This window comes from Pogona vitticeps, chromosome 4 (genome assembly GCF_051106095.1).
Source record: "Pogona vitticeps strain Pit_001003342236 chromosome 4, PviZW2.1, whole genome shotgun sequence".
Classification (NCBI taxonomy): domain Eukaryota; kingdom Metazoa; phylum Chordata; class Lepidosauria; order Squamata; family Agamidae; genus Pogona; species Pogona vitticeps.
The window spans coordinates 177,233,083-177,256,419 of record NC_135786.1 but is presented as its reverse complement, the minus strand read 5'-3'; the positions used below and the strand labels follow the sequence as shown (position 1 = coordinate 177,256,419).

Genomic DNA, 23,337 nt, shown 5'->3' with positions numbered 1-23,337 from the left:
ACATCACCTTGCCTGCAAATAGTCAAAGCTACGGTTTTCCCTGTCGTGATGTATGGAAGTGAGAGCTGGACCATAAAGAAACCTGACCGCCGAGGAATTGATGCTTTTGAATTGTGGTGTTGGAGGAGGCTCTTGAGAGTCCCCTGGACTGCAAGGAGAACAAACCTATCCATTCTGAAGGAAATCAACCCTGAGTGCTCAATGGAAGGACAGATCCTGAAGCTGAGGCTTCAATACTTTGGCCATCTCATGAGAAGAGGAGACTCCCTGGAAAAGACCCTGATGTTGGGAAAGTGTGAAGGCAAGAGGAGAAGGGGACAACAGAGGACAAGATGGTTGAACAGTATCATCGAAGCTACCAGCATGAATTTGACCCAACTCTGGGAGGCAGTGGAAGACAGGAGGGCCTGGCATGCTCTGGTCCATGGGGTCACAAAGAGTCTGACACGACTAAACGACTAAACAACAACAACAACAACAGGAATCAGGCGGCTGAGGGGGAACAGGTCTTATTTGCAGCACTTAGGAGATCCTGGAATTGTATATCTATTATCCCGCATTTAATCAGCTGAAATTCTTCCTTGTTGGGCAGGGAGCCAAGTGATTCTCTTGCGATGGTTGGTTCTTGGAAAATGTGGTATAAAAAAACTGCCTTATTTGAAGTTACAGTGTATCTTCAACCAATATTTGATTGATCTCAGCCATGCCTGAGTTGCTACCATATTTTGGCCCATCTCTAAACAGAGGGCGACATATGGCACACAAGTTTGTACTTCCAGGATTTTCTGCAAACATAAATTGGATTTCCTCTAGGGAATGATCCCAGGTCTTTATCCATAAAGGTATACCGTACAGCAACTGTGGAATAATCTTTGCATTAAACACTTTTAATGCAGGAGGAACATATCTATTTCCTGTATTATAAAAGAATCTATGGGTTGACTGGGTAGTCCTCTTGGCCCGTTGTATTGCTGCTTTACGGTGTAGGACCAAGGTATGTTTGAAAGGAAACTTAATGCCCAGATACCTGAAGTTTTTAATCTTTCTTCCCTGAAGAATCCACTTGTGCAAGTTCCATGGTTTTTCAAATACCACGATTTTAGACTTATCATAATTCAATTGTAAGTTATTATTGGCTAAAAACTCAAGGCATTTGTGCATCAGACGTTTTAAACCAAGTTTGGCATGAGATAAGATAACTGCATCAGCTGCGTACAAAAGTAAAGGGACCTGTGTAGAACCAATTTTTGGAGGGTGGCCCTCAGTTTCCAATAGGAAAGGGGCTAATTCATGCAAAAACAAGTTGAACAGGGAAGTGGCTGATGTATAGCCCTGTTTGACCCCTCTGTTGGTGGATATCCAGTTAGTTAAGATCCCTGAGTTTGAGCATTTGATTTGGCAGGAGGTTGTAGAATACAGTCTCTTAATAAGATGTATCAGCCTTCTGTCAATTAAAAGTTTGGCTAGTTTGTTCCACAATTTTTCTCGGTCAACTGAATCAAAAGCTCCCCTTAGCTCTATGTATATTTTAGATTTGGCCTGCTTTACATATTTATTTATCAGATGTGCTAAGGTGACACAATAATCAAGGGTGGATTTTGCTTTCCTAAATCCCGGTTGTTCTGGTCCAACTATTGCCATCTTCTCTTCCCAGGCTGCCAGTTTATTTAAAAGATGTTTAGCATAAAGTTTTCCTATGAGAGATAAAAGACGGATTGGTCTATAATTGCTAGGGCTTAGGGGGTCACCTGATTTGTAGATTTGAACTACTGTTGCATTGGTCTAGGCTTCTGGTAATAGGCCCATTTTGCTTACCATGGTAAAAAGGGCAGCGAATGGTGCCACCCACCAATCAATATTGAACTTTAATAGCTCTGGGGATATTATATCAGTTCCTGGTGATTTGGCCAGAAATTCGTTCCTTTATTTCTGTAGGGGTGACCAGAGGCCACTTTGGGACTTCCTTAGGCAGGACTTCACCCTTGACACTGGTGAAGTTGTCTTTATTATGAAACAAGGTTGAGAAATGGTTGCTGTGGGTTTTTCAGGCTCTTTGGCCGTGTTCTGAAGGTTGTTCTTCCTAACGTTTCGCCGGTCTCTGTGGCCAGCATCTTCAGAGGACAGCACTCCTTCATAGGAAGAACAACCTTCAGAACATGGCCAAAGAGCCGGAAAAACCCAGAAGAACCATTGATCCTGGCCATGAAAGCCTTCGCGAATACAAGGTTGAGAAATGTTTGGACCAGATATTTGGTTCGATGTAAACTGGATCTGAGAAATTACTTTTAGATGTGTTATTCACTATGCCCCCAAATAGTTTGGATTTTCTAAGGGATATTGTGGTGAGTAGTTGCTTTCATTGGTTATGAATAAAAGCTTATCTTTCTTCCTTATTCAGTATCCATACAGTGGTGCCTTGACTTACGACCATAATCCATTCCAGAAGATGGGCGTAACTCGAAATGGTTGTAAGCACCATTTTCCATAGGAATGCACTGGAATGCAATCAATCCATTCCAGAAGAAGAAAATACAAAAAATAAAAATAAAATAAAAATTAAAAAATAAAAAATTAAACACTACAAGCCCCATAGGAACGTGCTGGGGCCAAAAAACAAACACACCAAAACAGAAAAAAAAACCACTGCAAGTCCCGTAGGAACACGATGGGGCTGGGGGGAAAAATCAACCACACATACACACACAGCCAGCCCCTTTGGAACATGATGGGGCTGGGGAAAAATACACAAAAACAACCCCCCCATGTATAGCCAGCCCCATCGGAATGCGATGGGGCTGGGAAAAACCCCGCAAAAACACCCCCCCAAAACACAGCCAGCCCCATCGGAACACGATGGGGCTGGGGGGAAAAACACCACCAAAACACAAAAAACATCACAGCACAGAAACGTAAACCCCCCCAACCCAAACTCACCCTGCAAAACAAAGTAAATGTACTTACTCAGGAGCAGAAAGCAGCTCCAGGCAGTCCAAAGCCACCCCCGTTGCCCTCACTCTAACTGTTGGGGCGAAAGAGCTACAAAGAAGCAGGCTCTTCGCCTACCAACAATTAGCAATCTCTTTCATCATATATGTGCATGTGGTTCTTTTCATCTTTCAAACAAGTTCCCAGAGATGAGAAATGGTTTTTTAAAAAAGTTAATAGATCCCAGAATCCCACAGCCAGCAAGTGAAACTCCAAGCATTTCCCATCTATCCATACCTCAGTATTTGGGACCAGATATGAGTCAACCTATACTGTACCTTACTGATGCGAACTTAGTCCATGACCCAATTTATCTTCACCGTTAGTGTGATAACTCTAATGCCAACTCTAGTATATCTTTAATATAGTGTATCTGCCACTATATAAGTGCTTCTGAGATCACACAATCAGTATGCTTCCTAAACTACTCTGTGACATTGTGGGGTTCTGCCTGTCAGTCACATGGGTTAAATGTTTTACTGATACTGGTGCTAGGGTGGACATTACTATGGAGACAGAATGAAGTATTTGTATAATAAATGAGCTTTCACTGAAGTAAGAAAGATTCAATCTCGATTGTATACCTAGAATGAAGCTCCCTATCACTTGTAACTAAAGAAACGTTTACTCCCTGTTTTATGATGCTACCACTTCAGAGTACAATCTTAATTGGAGAGAGGAGATTATCTGCCCAATCAAAAGTAGGCTTTATTGGACTTTTAAAGCCCATTTGATCATGTTTTACTCCATCTCTCTAATTAAAACCAGAAAGGACTGTACCAGTTCCAGGATGTTTCTGGGGGGAATGATCCAGGCTGCTATCAGGGAAGAAGAGAGGCTTGGGATCCTGCAGATGTAAAGCCCTTACCCTGCCCCAGGGACCCCCTATTGTGGGGCCTACTGCTGACAGAAACATTGCCAATAGTACATAGTTTGTCTGTGGATCTCTTTCCCCACCCCCAGATCTACTAAAGCCTCCACTTCCATTTATCCAGCCCACCAAATCAAGAGAGAGGCAGCTCTGCTCAGTCCTTACCCCTTGGAGCTGCTTTGGAGCTAGGATTTCTCTGCCTGTGTGTTTTCATATTATTTCTGTACCATATAGAGATTATTTTGCACAGTGTATATTCAAGTTCAGGTGGTAAACCAGAGCAGAAGAATTTCCTGTACAAAGGCATGGCAAAAAGGTGTATAAATCACCAGAAAATAAGGTTTAAATGGGATTATATGTGGTGCATGGGCCTTGTATACTACAGCAAATTAAATCTGCTTCAGGTTTCTTGGAATGGTATATTGAAATGCCTTTGGGGTTAACAGTGGAGTAATATTTAATACTGCATTAATATTGGATTAAGGATTTAGCTGCATGAACTGCTTGTGTGGCATTTATTTTACATGGTCACATTGATTCATAGTTTATTTATATGACACAGTTTCTAATTACATATCTACAGTATTCATAAAATATTAAAGGGAAACAAAGTATCTACCTCCTATTTTTTGTTTAAAATTATATCCGTGACAATGATTTTGTTAATTAGGTACTGAAGGCAGCAAAATAATTTTCAGTCACAATGAACTATGAAAGCTTAAAAACTACCAATCTACATGAGCTGTCTCTGATAAAAATGCCAGTCCCTTATAAATTCAATTTCCCCCCTTGTAAATTTCTGCCTCTTTAACAGGTTGTTGTACATACAGCTTTTCTGCATTCCCCCCCTCCATCAGGGTTATCAGTGTGTGTAAATGTTCATGCACAGCAGTGAAACAATTCTTGAATATTATACAGTAGTCTTAGAGGGTCACTATGAACATAAAAGTGGGGGACTATGCATGCTTGAGCTTTCTGGAAGAAATTTACATATGCATGATTACTTCAGATTTCTTTTTTGTTTTGTTTGTTTGTTTGTTTCATTCCACACAGATGTTTGTCAGGGTTGCTGATAAAATTTTTGAAAGATAGCAACAGAAACTCTAGAAATTGTATCTCTTATATTAAAATTAAATGTTCTGAGGTGCTTCCTTTAGAATTGCTTTCTGAGATATGTTTGTTTTGAGAACTGAGTCATATACATTGGTGATACAGTTTTCTTTTGGGCAAGGTTGGGAACTGTATGGCCTGTGGTCTGCATGCAGCCCGCTACTGTCCCCAGTGTGGCTCCAAGAGCCCTCCGTCACTAAGGAAAATTAGCACTAAAATGGAGAAAGCTTCTAGGTGACTCATGCAATTAAGTTTGGAAGCCTGATTAACTAGGATTTCCATGTAAATAGAGCATTTACACCTTTTTGAGTCTACACTCACCTGTGTTGTGTGCACCACATACATCAATATGCATAGGCTGTTGAGAGTAGAAATCATGCTTCTTGCCATGCAGGGGCATGTGGCTAGCAAATGTGATGCTTCCCCAGCCACATTCTGTAAATATATGACAAAGGGCTATGAATGTTTACCTTTGTGGTAATTAATTTACACAGCTCTGCAGTTGTAAGAGTATTATTAAATATTTCCCCATCTATGTGACGGCTTTTCATGAACCCCTAAATAGCAGGGAGAACTGTTAAAGGATATGCCATTTTCCCCAGGCCAAGTTATTAATTCTAAAAGACACTAAAGGTCTTCATGGACCTGAATGGGCCTTGCCATCTAGCAAGTGTGTTGCATGTTGCAGTTTCAGTTAAATAAGACTTTGCAGTTTTCTGAGCACATTTTTTCATATTTACCTTTGTTCATTCTGTTCTACTGTATGTTGGATTAATTTTCAAGGTACATTTCAAGCTAAGTATCTCACATTTTCTGAATAAGATCTTGTCTTCTGTCTATATTGCATGAAGAGGGTTGGGCAATAAGGAAGAGTTTTGCAAATTGTATAAGGATTGCAGTCCATGTTTCATTTGACACCTGGAGTTTGGCAGTTGAATTTGTTCAATCTGTGATATTGAACTGGAGTTAGCAGTCCAGCAGGATTTACAAGATGCCCCTAGTGTAGCTGTAGAAGCTGTCATCACAGTTATATGTTTCTGTGGCTCCCTTAAGACTTATCAGCAGTAAACATGGAGCTCACTGCTGGAAGAATTTGCAAGGATTATTGTCGAGCCTTGAGAGCTCTGTTGGCACTTCCCAGAGAGATTGTAAATTCCAGTCAGACAACACACAGGCATCCAGAAGAATGAAAAGGCACTAAATAATGGTTATAGCATTAAAAGGAAAAATGGACCTTCATGAATTTTTCGGAAGGACCCCATGCTACATTTACAGTAGATCTCATGGCAGCTTGAGAAGTCATAATTTCCCTCTACCACCTAGGACCTGTCTGCACTAGCATATAGTTATGGTAGTGTATATGGTTCTCTGATAGCAGTGTTTGGAACAGAAAAAAAGACCATGTCCACTTGTGTTTCTACTTAAAATGATCTATCCTTCCTCTTTAAGAATTGGCCCATATCATTTTGGCACAGGGTAGGGCATGCAATATTTTTGGGATGATTCATTCAGATGTAAAATAGCTCTTTGTTCTCCCTTCGAGGAAGGGTACCAAGAGTTGAAATAGATTGCACTGAAGATAAGGATCTTTGAAGGACTGAGCAGATTGACCCAAATTTCAAAGGGTGAACAAGCTCTTAGGCTTTCTTTCTCTTGTCTAGCTGTCAGAATAAGAGGATGACAAACCAGGAAAACAATGTGTTAAATGCTTTTACTCTTATATATTATACAGTATATTAGTGAAATATATTTTTGTAATATATTTTAATGAAGTCTCCTGTATGAGGATGGATATCCATATATTAAGCCACTTTTTTCTCTGGCAAATATAACACTGTGACTGTGAGTCAATCAATCAGTCAATCAAAGTCCTTTTTTGCGGGTGGGGGGAAGAAAGCCATGATTCTGAGAAGTATTGAAATCCTCAATGATTTAAAAAGAGGTCTACATACACTGTAACACATCTGCTATAAGAACTGCACTGGCTACCAGACATTTCTGGGCCCAATTCAAAGTGCTAGTCATTACCTATGAAGCCCTATACAGCTTGGGTCCAGGCTACCTGAAGGACCATATCTCCCTGTATGCACCTTCTCGGTGATTAAGGTCAGCAGAGGAGACCCTCCTCTCGGTCTCATTGCTAGCACAAGCACAGCTGATGAGGACACGGGAGAGGGCCTTCACTGTGGCAGCTCCCAAGTTATGGAACGCTCGCCTTCAGGAGATCAGGATGGCCCCTTCCCTTTTAAACTAAAGACCCATCTCTTCAGGCAGGCTTTTAACAATTATAACTGAATCCCTGACCCCCATTTTAGCAGGTAATTTTTAATATTTTTCATGTTTTAATGTTTAATTAATATTTTAATTGTATTTTATAGCATATATTATTTAATTTATAATTTAATATTTAACTTGTGTTTTTAAATTGTGTGAATTTTAATGCTGTGAGTCAATTTGGGTCTCTTGTTGAAAGAAATACAGCATATAAATAAAATTACTACTACTACTACGACTACGACGACTACTACTACTACCCTATTTCCCCCAAAATAAGACCTAACCTGAAAATAAGCCCTAGTATGATTTTGCAGGATGCTCGTAATATGAGCCCGACCCCAAAAATAAGCCCTAGTTAAGTGAAACCGTGCCCTAATGGGTTTTTTGGAGCAAACATTAATATAAGACCCTGTCTTGTTTTCAGGAAAACACGGTGGTGGTGGTGGTGGTGGTGGTGGTGGTACTACTACTACTACTACTACTACTACTACTACTACTACTAATAATAATAATAATAATAATAATAATAATAATAATAATAATAATAATAATAATAATAATAATAATAATAATAATAATAATAATAATAATAATAATATAGAAGGTATCCATCTGCTAAACCTAAACCATGTTGTACAACCTCTCCTGCTAGAGCATGCAATGCAAATGTAACTGTAACCCTAACTCTTAACACACCAAAATGCTCAGAAATAATTAATATATATGCATACATAGACAGACATATGCTCTTACTTGCTCATTCTGTCTCGCTGTTACACACATAAATATATGGATAAGAATTTAAAAGCTAAAGCTAGATCATATTGCAAAGGAAAGGGACTTTGTGTCATTTAAGCCATCAGTTAATCTCCCCATTCTGTCTCTCCTTCCACCCTTCTGCAGTGGACTACCTGGATGCCGTGCTGGGGTGGATGAGGGATAACAGACTGAGGCTGAACCTGGACAAGATGGAGGTCCTGTGGGTGGGTGCCCCTAGTCTCTGTGGTCTGGGGGCCTCCTTTTCCTTTAGGAAGGGCTACTCTCTCTGCTAAGGATGAGGTTTGCAGTCTGGGTGTACTTTTGGACCCAGTGCTATCAGTGGGGCCCCAGGTATCATCAGTCATCTGTACCACCTTTTTCCACCTGAAGCAGATCACCCAGCTGCATTGCTACCTTGATACTGGTCCTTTATCATGCTTACCAATAAATAATAAATAAATAAAATGGCATTTCACCCCCCTCAAACTTCTCTGTGTCTGGGCAACGGGATTCATTCTCTGTTACACTGAATGTCTGCAGCTGGAAGAGAGTTTGTGCAACACCTCCTGAGGAATGGGGCTTACACATCTTTAACTTTTGTGTTTTCTTTGGCTGTTGTCATATATTATAGCAGCACCACAAAGGCAATATTGTTGGTGTCCTGGCTACCATTTTTTTACGCCCCAGTGCCCTCCTATTATCATCATATCGTGAAGGAAACTGCAGCCACCATAGACACAGAATTTTGCAGAATTTTGCATAGTGGTTTTCTTTTTCTAAAAAAATGAGAAAAAGGAATATCTCGAGAAATAACAGCTCAGCTGTGATTTAGATGCACTTTAGTGTTTGGTCCCTTTGGAAGCAGTCCATGCTCTGCTGGAAACATTTTCAGGTAATGAAGCTTTTTAATGGTTCAGTTGATGCTCCTGAGTTTGGCTCTCCCCCCCCCCCCATATTGCCGTTAGCATGGAAAAAATTATGTTCACTTCAGCTCGGGTAGAGAGGTTTTTCTCACATTGTCATGAACTTAAGTGTACCATTTCAAAAGAACCCTTGGTCAAGTTTTCAGTGCAGGTCAAACTGAGAAAGTGCTGTCATTTTTCAGAAAGATCTTAGTAGCTTATAAGTGTCCAAGCCCTCTTGATCTACCCCTGCCCTGACTTTCTTTATACTCAGCTTTCAAGGACTAGTAGCAGTAAAATAATTCTAGGAACAAGTCACACTGCAGTTGATAGGCAAAGCTAAAGGTTGCAAAGCCTTGAAAGTAACTAATTACAACCAGCATGTCCAAAGGGAAGGGCTTGCAAAGGCTGCAATCTGAACTATCTGGAGGGCATAACATTGCATGATTGTCCAGTTGTTACACATTTTTTCTCTCTTAAGTTGTTTGGCCACTGGTGATGATTTGTATGTGAAAAAATGGTTGGATTACATTGTAACAGATTTCAATTTATTTATTTATTTATTTATTTATTTATTTATTTATTTATTTATTTATTTATTTATTTATTTATTTATAGCCTACTCTATATCACATGGTATGAGGGTAGGTTACAGAGCCATATAAAATTACTTAAAACACAAGAAGTTTAAAATCAAGGCATTTAAAATATGAATCTTAAACATTAAAACATTAAAAACATTGCTTTAAAACCTGCACATTAGAGCCATTGGAATTTTTATTAACGTCTGACATTATAAAGAGAGCAATTAGCTTATATAAGAAAGGATGCTAATAATGAGACAAGCCCACTTCCATTTTGTGTCCACACTGTCACCTGGACTTCAATGTGTCTTATTGCTTGATAACTGAGTTAGTGTAAGATACACAGTACAATCGCTGCTGTGCTTCCAGACTTACCACAAATATAGTATCCTGTATGGTGGTTCTTGCAACCAGTTGTACACAAATGTGTACAATCTGTTGCATAATCCCATGTACAGCTCATCTAGTTGGACAGCAGTGTAATCTAGCTAAGTTGTGCTACCAGGGAAGTTTACTGAGAATGATGCTGGATTTTAGAATGTAATCAATATCTAGTCTGTGACAACTAGGTGTCAAGCCAGAATTAACCACCATTTTTAGTGCTATGACCGAGAAATCATATTTGCCCTTCCCCTATTTCACCTCCAGCTTTGTTTTTGTACATCGGCTTCGGAGACAGCCAACCAATCACTTCGTGGAATCTTGGTTTGGGTGCCCTTGTGGTCCATGATTGTTCCCACTGATGTTTAGCTGTGAGCTAAAGTGCCTGCTCCATTTAGATTGACCCTGAATATTAAAGGTTTTCTTCTTATTTAAACTTATAAAGTTTCTAGAGAAGCTCTTGTTCTCGTTCTGTTTCTTCTACAAGGACACTCCACTACTTAGGTTAACGTTCCTAAAGTTACTTATGTTGTGCCATGTGGAATTTTGACATTCTGTTTTCTCAGCTAGCTGTAACAAACTGACAGCAGAGCAGGACTAAAGCTGAGAGTGAAAAGGTTCCCTTAGAACTAGAGGAATTTCCCTAGTCCCTCCTATTCCTGAGGGGCTTGCTTTCTGAATGTGAAAATGTAGTTTTCAGTCTTGCATAGAGATGTGCCAGTGTCATGTAATTGGAAAATGTAGGACCAGGGCTAAGGACTTCTGGGTTGAAATCCTTGCTCAGTCATGCAAGCTGACTAAGGGGATGGCACTGGTAAAACAGAACATTTGTTTCATTTGGGCCTGTGGGGGGGGGAGGGTGAATGGACAGGTTTGGGAATGGGGAAAGGGAAGTGCCCCCCTCCCAAGAGAAGAGCCTTATAAGTATGTCTCATCCAAGGTCCCTTGCCCCCAAGCCCAGAATCTGCACTGCATTGCATGGCCAGAAAGCACAGAAAAATGTTGGCAAAAAGATTGCATAAATCAGCATGATTCTTCAAAACCAACACACTTGTGGGAATATTTTTTATGGAATATTGTATGTTTGCTGACTTACACAGTTATGCTTATAGTGTGGCATACAGGGCAACCCTTATTAAAGAAATCAGATTGACAGAACCTTTTTCAGATGTCAGAACATTTTTATGTTTTCAGATTTCATTAGTCACCAAAGAGCAATGAAATTCCTCATTTCCCTCCATTTGTTTAATATTAATAATTTGCTGTGCAAGTGAAACATACAGACTTTCAGACAGAGCAGCCCCTGATTTCTGTGCATATTGAGAGGTCAGTGTTGTATTTAGAAAGGCAGTTTTCCAGTGCCCTTAAATATAAATCCACAGTTGTACTTTTATAACTATCTGGTAGCACAAGTCAATTTCTGAGTAAATAAATGTTTACATAGCAAATTACCTCTACTCAAGGATTGTCTTGCTTGTAATTTCATCAGAGAGAGGCCAGGGGTTAAGCGTTCACTGTGAATGAACAATCTGCTCACTTCTGTCACGGTCTGGAGCAAGCCACCTTGACACCAGTGACTTGAGAAAGGCTTTTTTGTACCATTCCATTCTTGTCGCCGTATGGGTTAGTGGAGCAGCAGGATCATTAAAGAGCAGTCAAATCTGCACTTTTTAGTAGAGGAAAGAATAATTTAAGTGGCAGGAAAATAGGTTTAGAGGCTTATTAAAAGCTGAATTTGTCTCTGTTTTTAGTGACTCAACTATTTCTAGTGATAGGAGGAATAAATTAGATTGCAGTTAGTCTTACATCACAAAACATTCTTCCACCTCAAAGATCAATATATAAATCCTGTCAGATAGCTGTTTGAATTACTGGGTTGCCTCAGCTGTTGGCTTGTACACATTTTTTTTATAATGGAAAACTGAAAGAACATTATCTTTCTGCCATCATTTGTGTTGCAATATAGGAGTAATAGCAGGTGAACCATTGATAGAAAAACTGCATTTCACTGATGTGAAAAGAAATTGCAAAATTATAGGTGTCATGCAGGAAGTTCATGCTAAGTACTTAGCTCTGTATCATTTGTTAGACCCAGCTAGAGTAGATCCAGTAAATCTGTGGGTGCTTTTCAAGTCAACATTTACATAAATTTCATTGATTCAGTGTTCCACAGTGCTTGGCACTGACAGCTGGATCTAGGCCTTATTATTGACTCTGGATCTGGACTTTTAGTAGTACATTGTTGAATACCTTTCCACCCTCTCTAAGGCAGTAGAAGCACAAGGCTGTGTTTCTTTATTGTATGGCTGTTGTGTTTGGCAAAGCAGTGCTTAATAAGGTTTTCATTACTCTGAACATTTTGCAGGAACCTCTGTGGTACAAGTAACAGCAACAGATGCAGATGACCCTACGTATGGCAATAGTGCCAGAGTGGTTTACAGCATTCTTCAAGGGCAGCCTTACTTTTCTGTGGAACCAAAGACAGGTAATTGCTTTAATACTTCCCATAACTCTTACAGGAATAAATATATACCCAAATAAACACTGACTCTACTATGGCTTGGAAACGGGGATGAGCACCGCGCCCTAGAGTCGGACATAAGTGGACTAAATCTCAAGGGGAACCTTTACCTTTACCTAGATCTAATGAACTAGCAGGATTTACATGTGTTGACCTACCATTTAGTAGCTGCTTCACATCATTCTCTACACAAAATAGATACCTAGACTCTATGTAGGTCTTTGAATTGGATTTACACCAATTCTATGCATATCCCATCAATCTGGCAAGGCTTACTCCCTACCAGGTGTTGAGGAGAACTGGATAATCCATACTCTTCTAAATGTTGTTTACTGATGATGGCCCACATCATCAGACCTATTACTGATGGGCTTTGTAGTCTAAGAATATCCGGAAGTCTACAGCATGAGCAAGACATGGGCTACAAGCCATGCATGACCGCTCTGCCCTTCTTGCACCATCAATGCCAAAAAACAATTTTGAAATGCAGAATCTATGACTCAGGACTGGTAATTGTCCTTTCAAACAAATTGTTTGCCCACCATGTGCCTAGTTTAGGTAAAGAAAGAGGTGTTTTTAAAAAAGCAGAAGTTGGCTTCTGACCGTTTTGGGGTTTCGAGAGGGAAAGCAGTGGAGATCATGGCAGGCTGCGAAGGGAGTAGTGAACCTTGGACAACCAAAGTTGGATCATTTTACAGAGTGGCTTCAACCTTTACGTTCAGGATCTGCTTAGACACAGAGGTAAATTCTGGTTTCAGTCACGTTCACTTTTCTATACACAGATATGTACAGTGGGGTCTCTACTTAAGAACTTAATCCGTATTGGAAGGTGGTTCTCAAGTTGAAAAGTTCTTATGTTGAATCTGCATTTCCCATAGGAATGCATTGAAAACCATTTAATCCATATCTGCTCTTTTCCGTCCATAGAAACTACAGTGGAACCTTTACTTAAGAACTTAAACAGTTTTGGAATGGTGTTCTTAAGTTGAAACGTTCTTAAGTTGAAGCAAAATTTCCCATAGGAATGGACTGAAAACCAATTAATCCGTTCTGGCTGTTTTTTTTTGTTATGTAGAGGTGCGTTCATACATTGAAGCATTAGTTCCCATAGGAACTAATGCAAAGCTGGTTAATACGTACTCTACCACTAGGGGGAGAATTTTTTTTAACCTAAGATGACCTAAGGTTAAAAAAAGAGCAGGAAAGGATTTTTTTCCTGTTCTTATCTTGGATTTCTGTTCTCAAGTAGAAGCAAAATTTAGCAAATGGAGCTGTTCTTAAGTTGGATTGTTCTTAAGTAGGGACGTTCTTAAGTAGAGACCTCACTGTATTCTAGATATTAGCTATATATTTCTAGAAGAGTTGGGGTGGGATTCATGTATTTTATTTATTTATTTATTTATTTTATTTCTATCCCGCCTATCTGATCATATTAGACCACTCTAGGCGGCTTATATGTACAGTACTTATATGTGTTTTTATTGTTTCCACATGCCGGAAATGATAGATTCTATAATGAGAAGTATGTATTCAAAGGATGTACATACTTGAAACTGTTGGTATTAATTTTTCCCTTTTTGTTCTTGTGATCTCAGTAATTTCTTTATTCATTTCCCCTGCCTCATTCATTAGCACACCCTCAGGTTTTCTGAACCATGTTTTATCTTTTAAATATCATGGGGCTTTTTTTTTTTGCACTTTTTATCTTTTTAAAAGGATATTTGTACTTCCAGAGTTAAAATATTTCTAAGTGTGGAAACTGACTTCATTCTGACTTCTGCCATTATCAAAACGTAAGAGTGGTCCTGCCTCTTTGTTTAATAAAATATTTCCCCAACCATTAGGGCGTTTTGAACACTTTGAAGCACCTTAGCTGTCATCTGCATAGAATGGATACAGATAATGGTCCTGAATTATGCAAAATAGCATTGTTTATGATCACGGGAAAAGCACCTTCACCACATGTAGCTATATATACAAACCAATGGTGCAGACTACACATTATAACATAATGTGTAGTCTGGTGGCAACTGATCACTATGATGTACAGTGTACACAAAAAGAGCTTTAACAGCCTCTGGGAGAATCAGTGTAATCTAGGGGTTGAAGAGTCACAGAGCCTCATTAATCACAATGCACCATAAATGGTATGAAACAGCAGCCTCTGCTCGAAGTGAAGGCTTGAAGAAGACCCTGTAGGCATGTCCAGCTTTTACAGAGCCATATTCAGACCTTAACGTGCATTGTGCAAAGGTCTAATATATTTCCAGGTGAAAATGTTTGTGAAGAAGGGACTTGTGCTCCAGACTTCTTTGTGGTTGTCAGAGTCTCATAGTTCAAGACATTCTTGTAGCCAGCAGTAAGGATTTGAGAATGCCTTTTGCAAAGAAATTGCAGAAGCGCAGGGACACACAGTGTTCTTTTATTCTCCCTCTCCCATAAAATGAATAGACAGATGTATTCCTGACATGTTCACAGAAAACACATTTTATATGTTTTATGTGTAAACAACGTAATAGTCCTGTACTGGTCAATAAGAAAAGGGTTTGGGTAGGGAATATTCTACTATGTCATGTCATTTTGTTAGAGTAAAAGTCACTTGTCAGGTGGCAATCAAAAGAAAGATTGCTGGGCCCACCTTGAGGCAGAGTGAATCAATCTGTTTCAGTTGCATAAACTAGTTGGTGGAAATGGCAGTCCCTTGGCTGTTCTGCCTGACCCTGTTGGAAGATAGACATATGGTGGTATGCTCCACAGTATGACTGTTCTTCTCACTTCTGGTAGAAGGTTCCATCCTATTTTCAGTACTCAGTTTGCAGTCCCGTTTCCATTTGTATTTTGAATGCAGCATATGGTACCATCTTGTTTTTCATCTCAGGCAGCAAAATGTCTTGGGCTGGCCCAATCTTCTAGTGTCTATTACCTCCAGTCCTTTTTCACACCTTGTAGAGTGCCTGGGATTTTGCAGGTGTTTTTCCCTTTCTCACTTCACTGGAGCTAAGATCACCAGCTGTCTTGCTAGTTGAGATAGGAACAATGCAGTGGGAAGGGTTTGAGGCCTATAAAGCCCAATCCCTGTTAATATTTAATCCATTGCTTTGTGTCCTCTCCTCAATAGATCATGAAAATGATTATTTTTCTCTCAGATCTTTTTAGCCAACTTTGCAATTGCTTGTAATAATATTACTTACAAAAACCAACAATAATCTATGTAAAGGGAGACAGCCCGCAAACATGTGAAGTCAGAATGTGATTTAGTCAGGGGTAGAGTTGCAGAAATAGCACAAGGGAATAATTTGTAAAATTGCATTTTAGCCTTCCTAGCCTGTTTAGTATGGACAAAATAAAGTTATGAAATCTTGTTTTTGGCAGAAGGAAGATTAATGGACAACTCTGAATTCAAATGAAGGGGAAATAAATAAAAAAGGAACCAAAGAGCTTACATACATCAGATGGAGACATAGAAGCCCCAGTGCACCTCTCAGTTATCCACATATTTCACGTTTCCTCCACAGATGACATGGAGTGTTGGTGAAGTAAAAAGCTGTCTCCGAAAATCAGTGTCAGCAACAATGCTGTATGACAAGCACAAAATAGTTGTAAAGCCTTCACGGTTTGAGGAAGCATGTTTATTTATCTGATATTTGTCTGCAATATCAGACAAACATCAGATAAATATCTGGTGGAATGGTGACAAGTTCACATTTTTCTGCCCTCCTTTCTCCCTCCCTTTTAAATTGCAAAGCATAATTACACATGGCACAGAGATAGCCAAATGGATAAAACTGTAAAACTATTTCAGATAATAGAGTGCCTCAATTACTACATCAAAGATCCCTAATTACAGTGAGTGCTTTAGAAGTGGGTTTTTTTTTAAAGAAGATATTAGCTAATTCAAGACAGTGTAATCAAAATGCATACTGTGATACAAGATTATTAACAGCAGCAAGATTCTGTTGGGTCATTCACAGCTTTGAACCATCAGAAAATTCATTCTGGAAGCCTGGTGGATTGCAAACCAAATTCTGAATGACATCTTTTTCCTGTCCTTATAGTGAGAATATATGGAATTAATGAATACATGAAGTGTGCACCTTTCACTGATTCACTGTTACTTGTTTTGGCATGTTCCAGGTATTATCAAAACTGCACTTCCCAATATGGACAGAGAAGCAAAAGACCAGTACTTACTTGTCATTCAAGCAAAAGATATGGTTGGTCAAAATGGAGGCCTCTCTGGGACCACTTCCGTCACTGTGACTCTTACAGATGTCAACGATAACCCTCCACGTTTTCCCCGCAGTAAGTGTTTGTAATTAATAATTGAAGAAAGTAATATTTTAAACGGTACCGGATTTGTGCTACTGTGCCGTTTGGAGGATAATGTCAGGTCCCATGAAAAAGATGCAAAGTGTGAATTAAATTCAATTTATCACGCCTGCTTGTCTTGGTTAGGTACTGAATCCAGACATTTAGTACTTTCCAGATGCACTAATAACAAGATGCAAGCCATCTCATATAATGTATGGAAATATATGGTCCCAGTTATCTGGTGTAAAACACAGATATATCATGAAGATTTTTGACATTTGGAGTATTTTGTCTTAATTTGATTGTTTGTAGTTCCCATTGTGAGCCGTTTTCTTTTCCGGGATATTTCTGCTTTCTGCCCATACCTCATTTTAATTTGGATGTTGTAGGTTTTAAAAAGTTGGCATGGGGAAGTTTAACTGAATTTGTGAGTGTTGTTTTCTCCCCTATATGTGATTACTACTGTACATCTGTGTTTAACTGCATGAGAGGTATGATGCATGATGCCTAAGTCACCAAATGCATAGCTTTTTTCACTCTAGTGTGACACATTGTATGAATACTGTATCTGAGATTTTTGTTGCTCCCCACGCTGCAGATTTATGCCTGCCCCCAATTTACTTCCTTTGGCCAGGGTAGGTTATGACTAAACTAAGAAAAAGAAGAAAAAGAGTCTATTCCCAGACAAGAGCTATGCTGTTTATAAACAATCTGTTGATTTCCCACACTTTGCTGTGATCTTTCTTGTAACCCCATTGCAGGGGTGAATTAGACTAATGTGAGGAACATATATATGTTCAATCTGGTCTCTTCTCAAGTCAACATGGAAAAAACAACAACAACAGACCAATCAAAAGCCAGAATGAGAATTGAATTCTTTCCCCCTTTAATTGTTTAGGTAATAATAAAACACCAGGGAATTGGCTTCTGAAAATGCGAATGTTATAGCTTCAGTCTACATTTTGTTAATCTGCAATCTGTATCAATTTCAGTTTGAGCCTCAGGTTCAGTTTTCAAGAAAGAAGAAAATGCCTTTGCAAGAATAGTATTTATCTCAATTGCTTGACATGAAAAGCCAGGAAATGTTCTCCTTAAGACACAATTAAGGCGTATATCTGATCTTACAAATGTATTTATTATTTTCCTGTAGTGAAAATGGACATTAGTAAGACAAAATGGCTATGGCTGTGGCCTGCCTTGGTAGAAATGCTAGATTAAATAAATGGAAATAATAGTAATATTTATACATCAAATGCTTGTATGAGTTTGTTCTTCATATATCCAAACAAGAGCACTAAAGGACGGGACTCAAGGAATTATAACTGGGTCATGTGAACAAAAATGTCATGCTTCAGACCTGATCTCACAGAAAATCTTTGCAATCTCCCTCATCCAATCTTGCACTAAATTTTATGTGCAAGGCAGCCATTTGAGCAAGGCATGAAATCCACAAGTAAACCAAGAAGCAAGAACCTTTAAAGTAGATTTTCTCGCCTGCTGGCGTAGACGGCAAGCTCCTAGCCAACTTATGCAGTTTGGCTATGTCTTTTTAAAACATTATTGAAGTATCACTTGTCATGCAGTTAAGTACAGTAGTCATCAAATCCATGGGGGAAAACAACTTTGAACCACACACACAAATGCATTCTCAAAGTATCACAGTGATACTGAGGGCACAGTGCAGAGAATGCTTGTGGTTTATCTTCAAATAACTTTCACCGTAAGGTATGTTGAAGAAATTTAAAAAATGTCCATTCATAACTAAGATTGTATATATATTTTCTTTAACGACAAACTGAATGGCACCATTAATTATTTGATCCTTAAATAATTAAAATCCACTGAATGTTGTGAATTTTATAGGGTCCTATCAGTATAATGTCCCAGAATCACTACTGGTGGCTTCAGTGGTGGCTAGACTGAAAGCTGTAGATGCTGATGTGGGACCTAATGCCGAAATGGAATATAAGATTGTGGATGGTGATGGTTTGGGAGTCTTCAAAATTACAGTGGACAAAGAGACACAAGAAGGAATCATTACAATACAGAAGGTACCCTGATTTCATTACTTCTGTTTTTATTCACTTAAGATCATCTTATTCTAATAGATGCAAGAAAGAGGCTTTACCTGTACACATATGACCTGCACAAGTAAACTTAATTAGAGGTATGTAAAATGCCTTAGAAACATCTCAAAGATTAAATTCCTTAATCTTCATGCACCAGAATAGGATAAAAAATCCAGATGCTTAAGAGAGGAAGTACCCACTTCCTTTCCCTGCTATTCTCTGCCTTCCTAGGAAACATTTCCTTTACACAGACAACAGATTCCCAATCTGGGGATCAAGACCCCCAAGGGGGTTGCAAAGTATTCTCGGGGGGGGGGGAGTGTCCCATGGTTATTTTTAGTTGTGATTATTTTTAAATTTATTATATTAAATATGGTATACACAATTTATTTATTTATTTATTGCATTTATATGCCGCCCATCTAGACATAGTCTACTCTATGCACAATGCATTTTTACTTTAACCCTCTTGGTCCACAGATAGATAATTTTAATCTGAATTGGAATTGCAGTCAACCAACAGTTCTTTGTTATATCTCTACCCCTTTCGATGAATTTTCCTTTTATGCAAGCACATCACTCCCTCCCTCACCGAAAGAGACACTCTTGCTCATTTCTGTCTGTTCCTCCCTGTCAATCTTTAAAGGATTGATGTCAGCCCTTCTGACCAGAGCATTATCCCGGCTCCCAGAGGCCTGGATGAGGCAGGCTGGGAATGCTGACACCCCAAGATGGCGGCAGGATTTAAAAGTTTGTGCCATCACAGCCTTGGTTCTTTTCACTCCACCTGAGTCTCTAGTTTTGCTGGGTACAGTAATGGTGGCACAGTGAAGGAAGAGGGACCTGGGCAGAGAGATGCCTCTGGGCCCTTTCTGAGTCATAGAGGAAGAAGCAAGAATAGCAGAAAGCTGAGGGAAGAGAGACAAGGAGGGGGTGAGGTATGGGGCAAGGGCCTGTGGAGCAGGTGTTTATTTGGGTTTCACAGAGGGGCTCTTCACTGAGTGTTTTTTTTTTTTTTTTTTTTTGAGGGGGAGACATGAAAGGAGGGTCATTTCCACACACCAAAAAGTAAATTAAACCGAAACTGTATTGACATTTTTCCTTCTCAAATTTTATGTGGTAGAGGCAGATGTACAGCCTACAGCCTCACCATAATTATGTATTATTATATTAATATTAATATTTTAGGGTAGAATGAAATTTTAAAAATTCTTTCTTAATGTATTTTCTTTACCCCATTAAAATGCCTTTTTATGCAGACATGGCAGGAGATTGCAGGCTGATGTTGTCTAGTCGTTAAGTCGTGTCCTACTCTTCATGACCCCATGGAGAAGAGCCTGCCAAGCCCTCCTGTCTTCCACTGCCTCCAGGAGTTGGGTCAAATTCATGTTGGTAGCTTTGGTGACACTGTCCAAGCATCTCGTCCTGTGTCGTCCCCTTCTCTTGCCTTCACATTTTCCCAACATCAGGGGCTTTTCCACAGAGTCTTCTCTTCTCATGAGATGGCCTAAATATTGGAGCCTCAGCTTCGGGATCTGTCCTTCCAGTGAACACTCAGGGTTGATTTCCTCCAAAATGGATAGGTTTGTTCTCTTTGCAGTCCAAGAGACTCTGAAGAGCCTCCTCCAGCACCACAATTCAAAAGCAGCAATTCTTCGGTGGTCAGCCTTCTTTATGGTGCAGCTCTCACTTCCATACATCACTACAGGAAAAAAACCATAGTTTTGACTATGCAGACCTTTGTCGGCAAGGTGATTCTGCTTTTTAAGATGCTGTCGAGGTTTGTCATCGCTTTCCATACATCACTCCCAAGAAGCAGGCGTCTTTTAATTTTGTGGCTGCTGTCACCATCTGCAGTGATCATGGAGCCCAAGAAAATAAAATCTGTCACTGCCTACATATCTTCCCCTTCTAATTGCCAGGAGGTGATGGGACCCGTGGCTATGATCTTAGTTTTTTTGATGTTGAGCTTAAGACCATTTTTTGCGCTCTCCTCTTTCACTCTCATTATGAGGTTCTTTAATTCCTACTCACTTTCTTCCATCAGATAGGTATCGTCTGCATATCGGAGGTTGTTGATATTTCTTCCGGCAATCTTAATTCTGGCTTGGGATTCATTCAGTCCTGCCTTTTGCATGATGTATTCTACATATAAGTTAAATAAGCAGGGAGACAATATAAAGCAGGTTTCAGGTTACATGCCTATTATAAAAGGGGGATCACAACTTGGAAAAGTTTGGGCAACCTGACAGTGTTAAAGAAGCAGCAGTGAGCAGGCCAAAGGCACCCTGCACTTCTCCTGGTACAGTAGGTTTTGGGAGAAGTAGTTCTTTCAGAGACTCTTACATTGAAAAAATGGGTCCTCCTAGAGTTCACCATGTCTGACTTAACTTTTCCTGGGAATACGGATAATAGAAGGGAAGGAGAGAAAACATCAAAGGGTAGGGAGAGATGGCCTCTCATTATAACTAGCACTGGGAATGCTAACAGTGGAATGGGTTTGGGGGCTGGGATAATTTTAGAGGGTGGGATACAATACTAGGGTAAGGCAGCACAGTTCTGATGCTTTCTTTTGGTTGGGCAACAAATAATTTTAAAGGATGATATGTCAGACGAGAAATAGGCAAATTTTCTAGGGCTTTCTTTGGAGGGTTTAACTCTAAAATATCATGCAGTTTAACCATATAAAAAGTCAGATTTGCTTTATAGCCTTAAGGTTCTAGAATTCTGTGAGGTAGTCTGATTCTGTGTTGATTTTGAATTCCCATTCCACAGATTCCCCTGCGGTTGTTCAGCATTCTTGTGGGTGATATCAAGTTAAACAGATTCAAAAATAGTTCAGAGGAAGAAGTTTGATATCATTGAAGCATCATTTCAAAAGTAACTGTTCCAAGATGAAAACAATTAAGTTTTCATACAAAAATGTACAGATTCTGAGGTAGCAGAGCCTCGGTTTCATATGGAATCTTGTGCAACAGGATTCCATTGTAGCAGGCTGCTGCCCCATTAGTAGCAGCATGATGGAGGTATGGCACTGTCCCATTCTTTCCACCATGGAGAAATTGGGCAGAAGGGACCAAACCCAATGCTTTAGTGCATGGATGAGGGATTTCATTAAGGCCAACAACCAAATTTGACCTCAGAAATGTTCCATGGGGCCACGTTAAAGTGACGGATGAAACAAAAAGTAGGAGAACCAAAATGCTATCTGAAAGCACATACAGTGGTGCCTCGCATAGCGATGATAATCCATACAGCAAAAATCACTGCAAAGCAATTTTGTCACTATGCGATATTAAAAAGCCCATAGGAATGCATTGAAACCCCTTCAATGCATTCCTATGGGCTTCAGACTCACCTTAAAGCGAAAATCCTCCATACGGTGGCCATTTTCGCTGCCCGGTAAGCAAGGAATCTGTCCCAGAAAACAGCAGGCGGCCATTTTTTTTACCCGGTGGCCATTTTGGAACCACCGGTCAGCTGTTAAAAAATCATCGCTTTGCGATGATCGGTAAGCGAAACAGGGTACTGATCATCGCAAAGCGATTTTTCCCCATAGGGAACATCGCAAAGTGATCGCAAAGTTAATCGCTATGCAATTTCATCGTTAAACGGACCGCCCGTTAAGCGAGGCACCACTGTATTACCAGTAACTAAGCTTTCAGAGTTATCTGGCTGCAGAGCCAGAGATTGGGAGTTCAATTCCCCACTATGCTTCCTGTGGGTAGAGCCAGCCTGTGTGGCCTTGGGAAAGCTGCACAGTCTTAGGGTGCCCTCAGAAGAAGGAAATGGTAAACCATTTCTAAGTAATCTCTACCTGAGAAACCCAGGAAATGGTTACCATAAGTCATAATTGACTTGATGAAATACTGTATGATTAAGCCTTCTGACGGTCAATTCTAATTTTTGGAATAACTGAGAAACCATCAAATAATGGTGTCCATTTTTGGCCTTTTGTGGAAATGTAGAGGGCCAGGCTGGGTTCTGCACCTGTCCTTTAGTGCCTAGTTTTCTTTACATTTTAACTGTTTTCATAGTAATGCATTATTATTATTATTTACCAACAAACTAGAAGAGTTCACAACAAAATATAATGACTGAATTTCAGATTTGAGGTATACTTACATAAGCTAATGGGTATTTTAGTTGTATCATGCCAGAAAGTCTATGTACATCTCAGAAACAGTGAGATATTCCACATAATTATTTTTAGTGCTGTCACTGAGTTTTGCAACTTCTCTTCCTTTATGAGAGATGCTGATGTAAGCTGAACCTGCATACTCTTTGATGCTTGTGCAGTGGCCCAATTCAAGTTGAAAAGGTGCATGTGTGGTAAAAATTAAATGGTCCATCCTGCTCCCTCCTCATACTTCACCACCCTCTCTAAATGCATAAATGAGGACCTATATTTGAAGAACTAGGGGAAAAGATTAGAAAAGTCAATGCATTCTTTTTCAGCAACCAGTTAAATGTGGCATATATAGCTTACTCATTTAAAGTCTTTCAATAGAGATAGGCAAGAACTACATGCATCCAAAAAAAGACAACATTTGTCAGTGTCACTATA

General features: G+C 39.5%; 1 protein-coding gene across 4 annotated transcripts in view; it reads left to right on the top strand.

Annotated features, from left to right (window-relative positions):
* CDH7 (cadherin 7) overlaps positions 1-23,337 on the top strand; it is a 150,519-nt gene that overhangs the window by 90,406 nt on the left and 36,776 nt on the right. For all 4 annotated transcript variants that reach the window (XM_020791758.3, XM_072998766.2, XM_078391499.1 and 1 more), the window contains 3 exons: positions 12,235-12,354; positions 16,525-16,692; positions 18,565-18,752. In XM_020791758.3, coding sequence (XP_020647417.3) covers positions 12,235-12,354; positions 16,525-16,692; positions 18,565-18,752 — 476 coding nt within the window. The remainder of the gene's footprint in view (positions 1-12,234; positions 12,355-16,524; positions 16,693-18,564; positions 18,753-23,337) is intronic.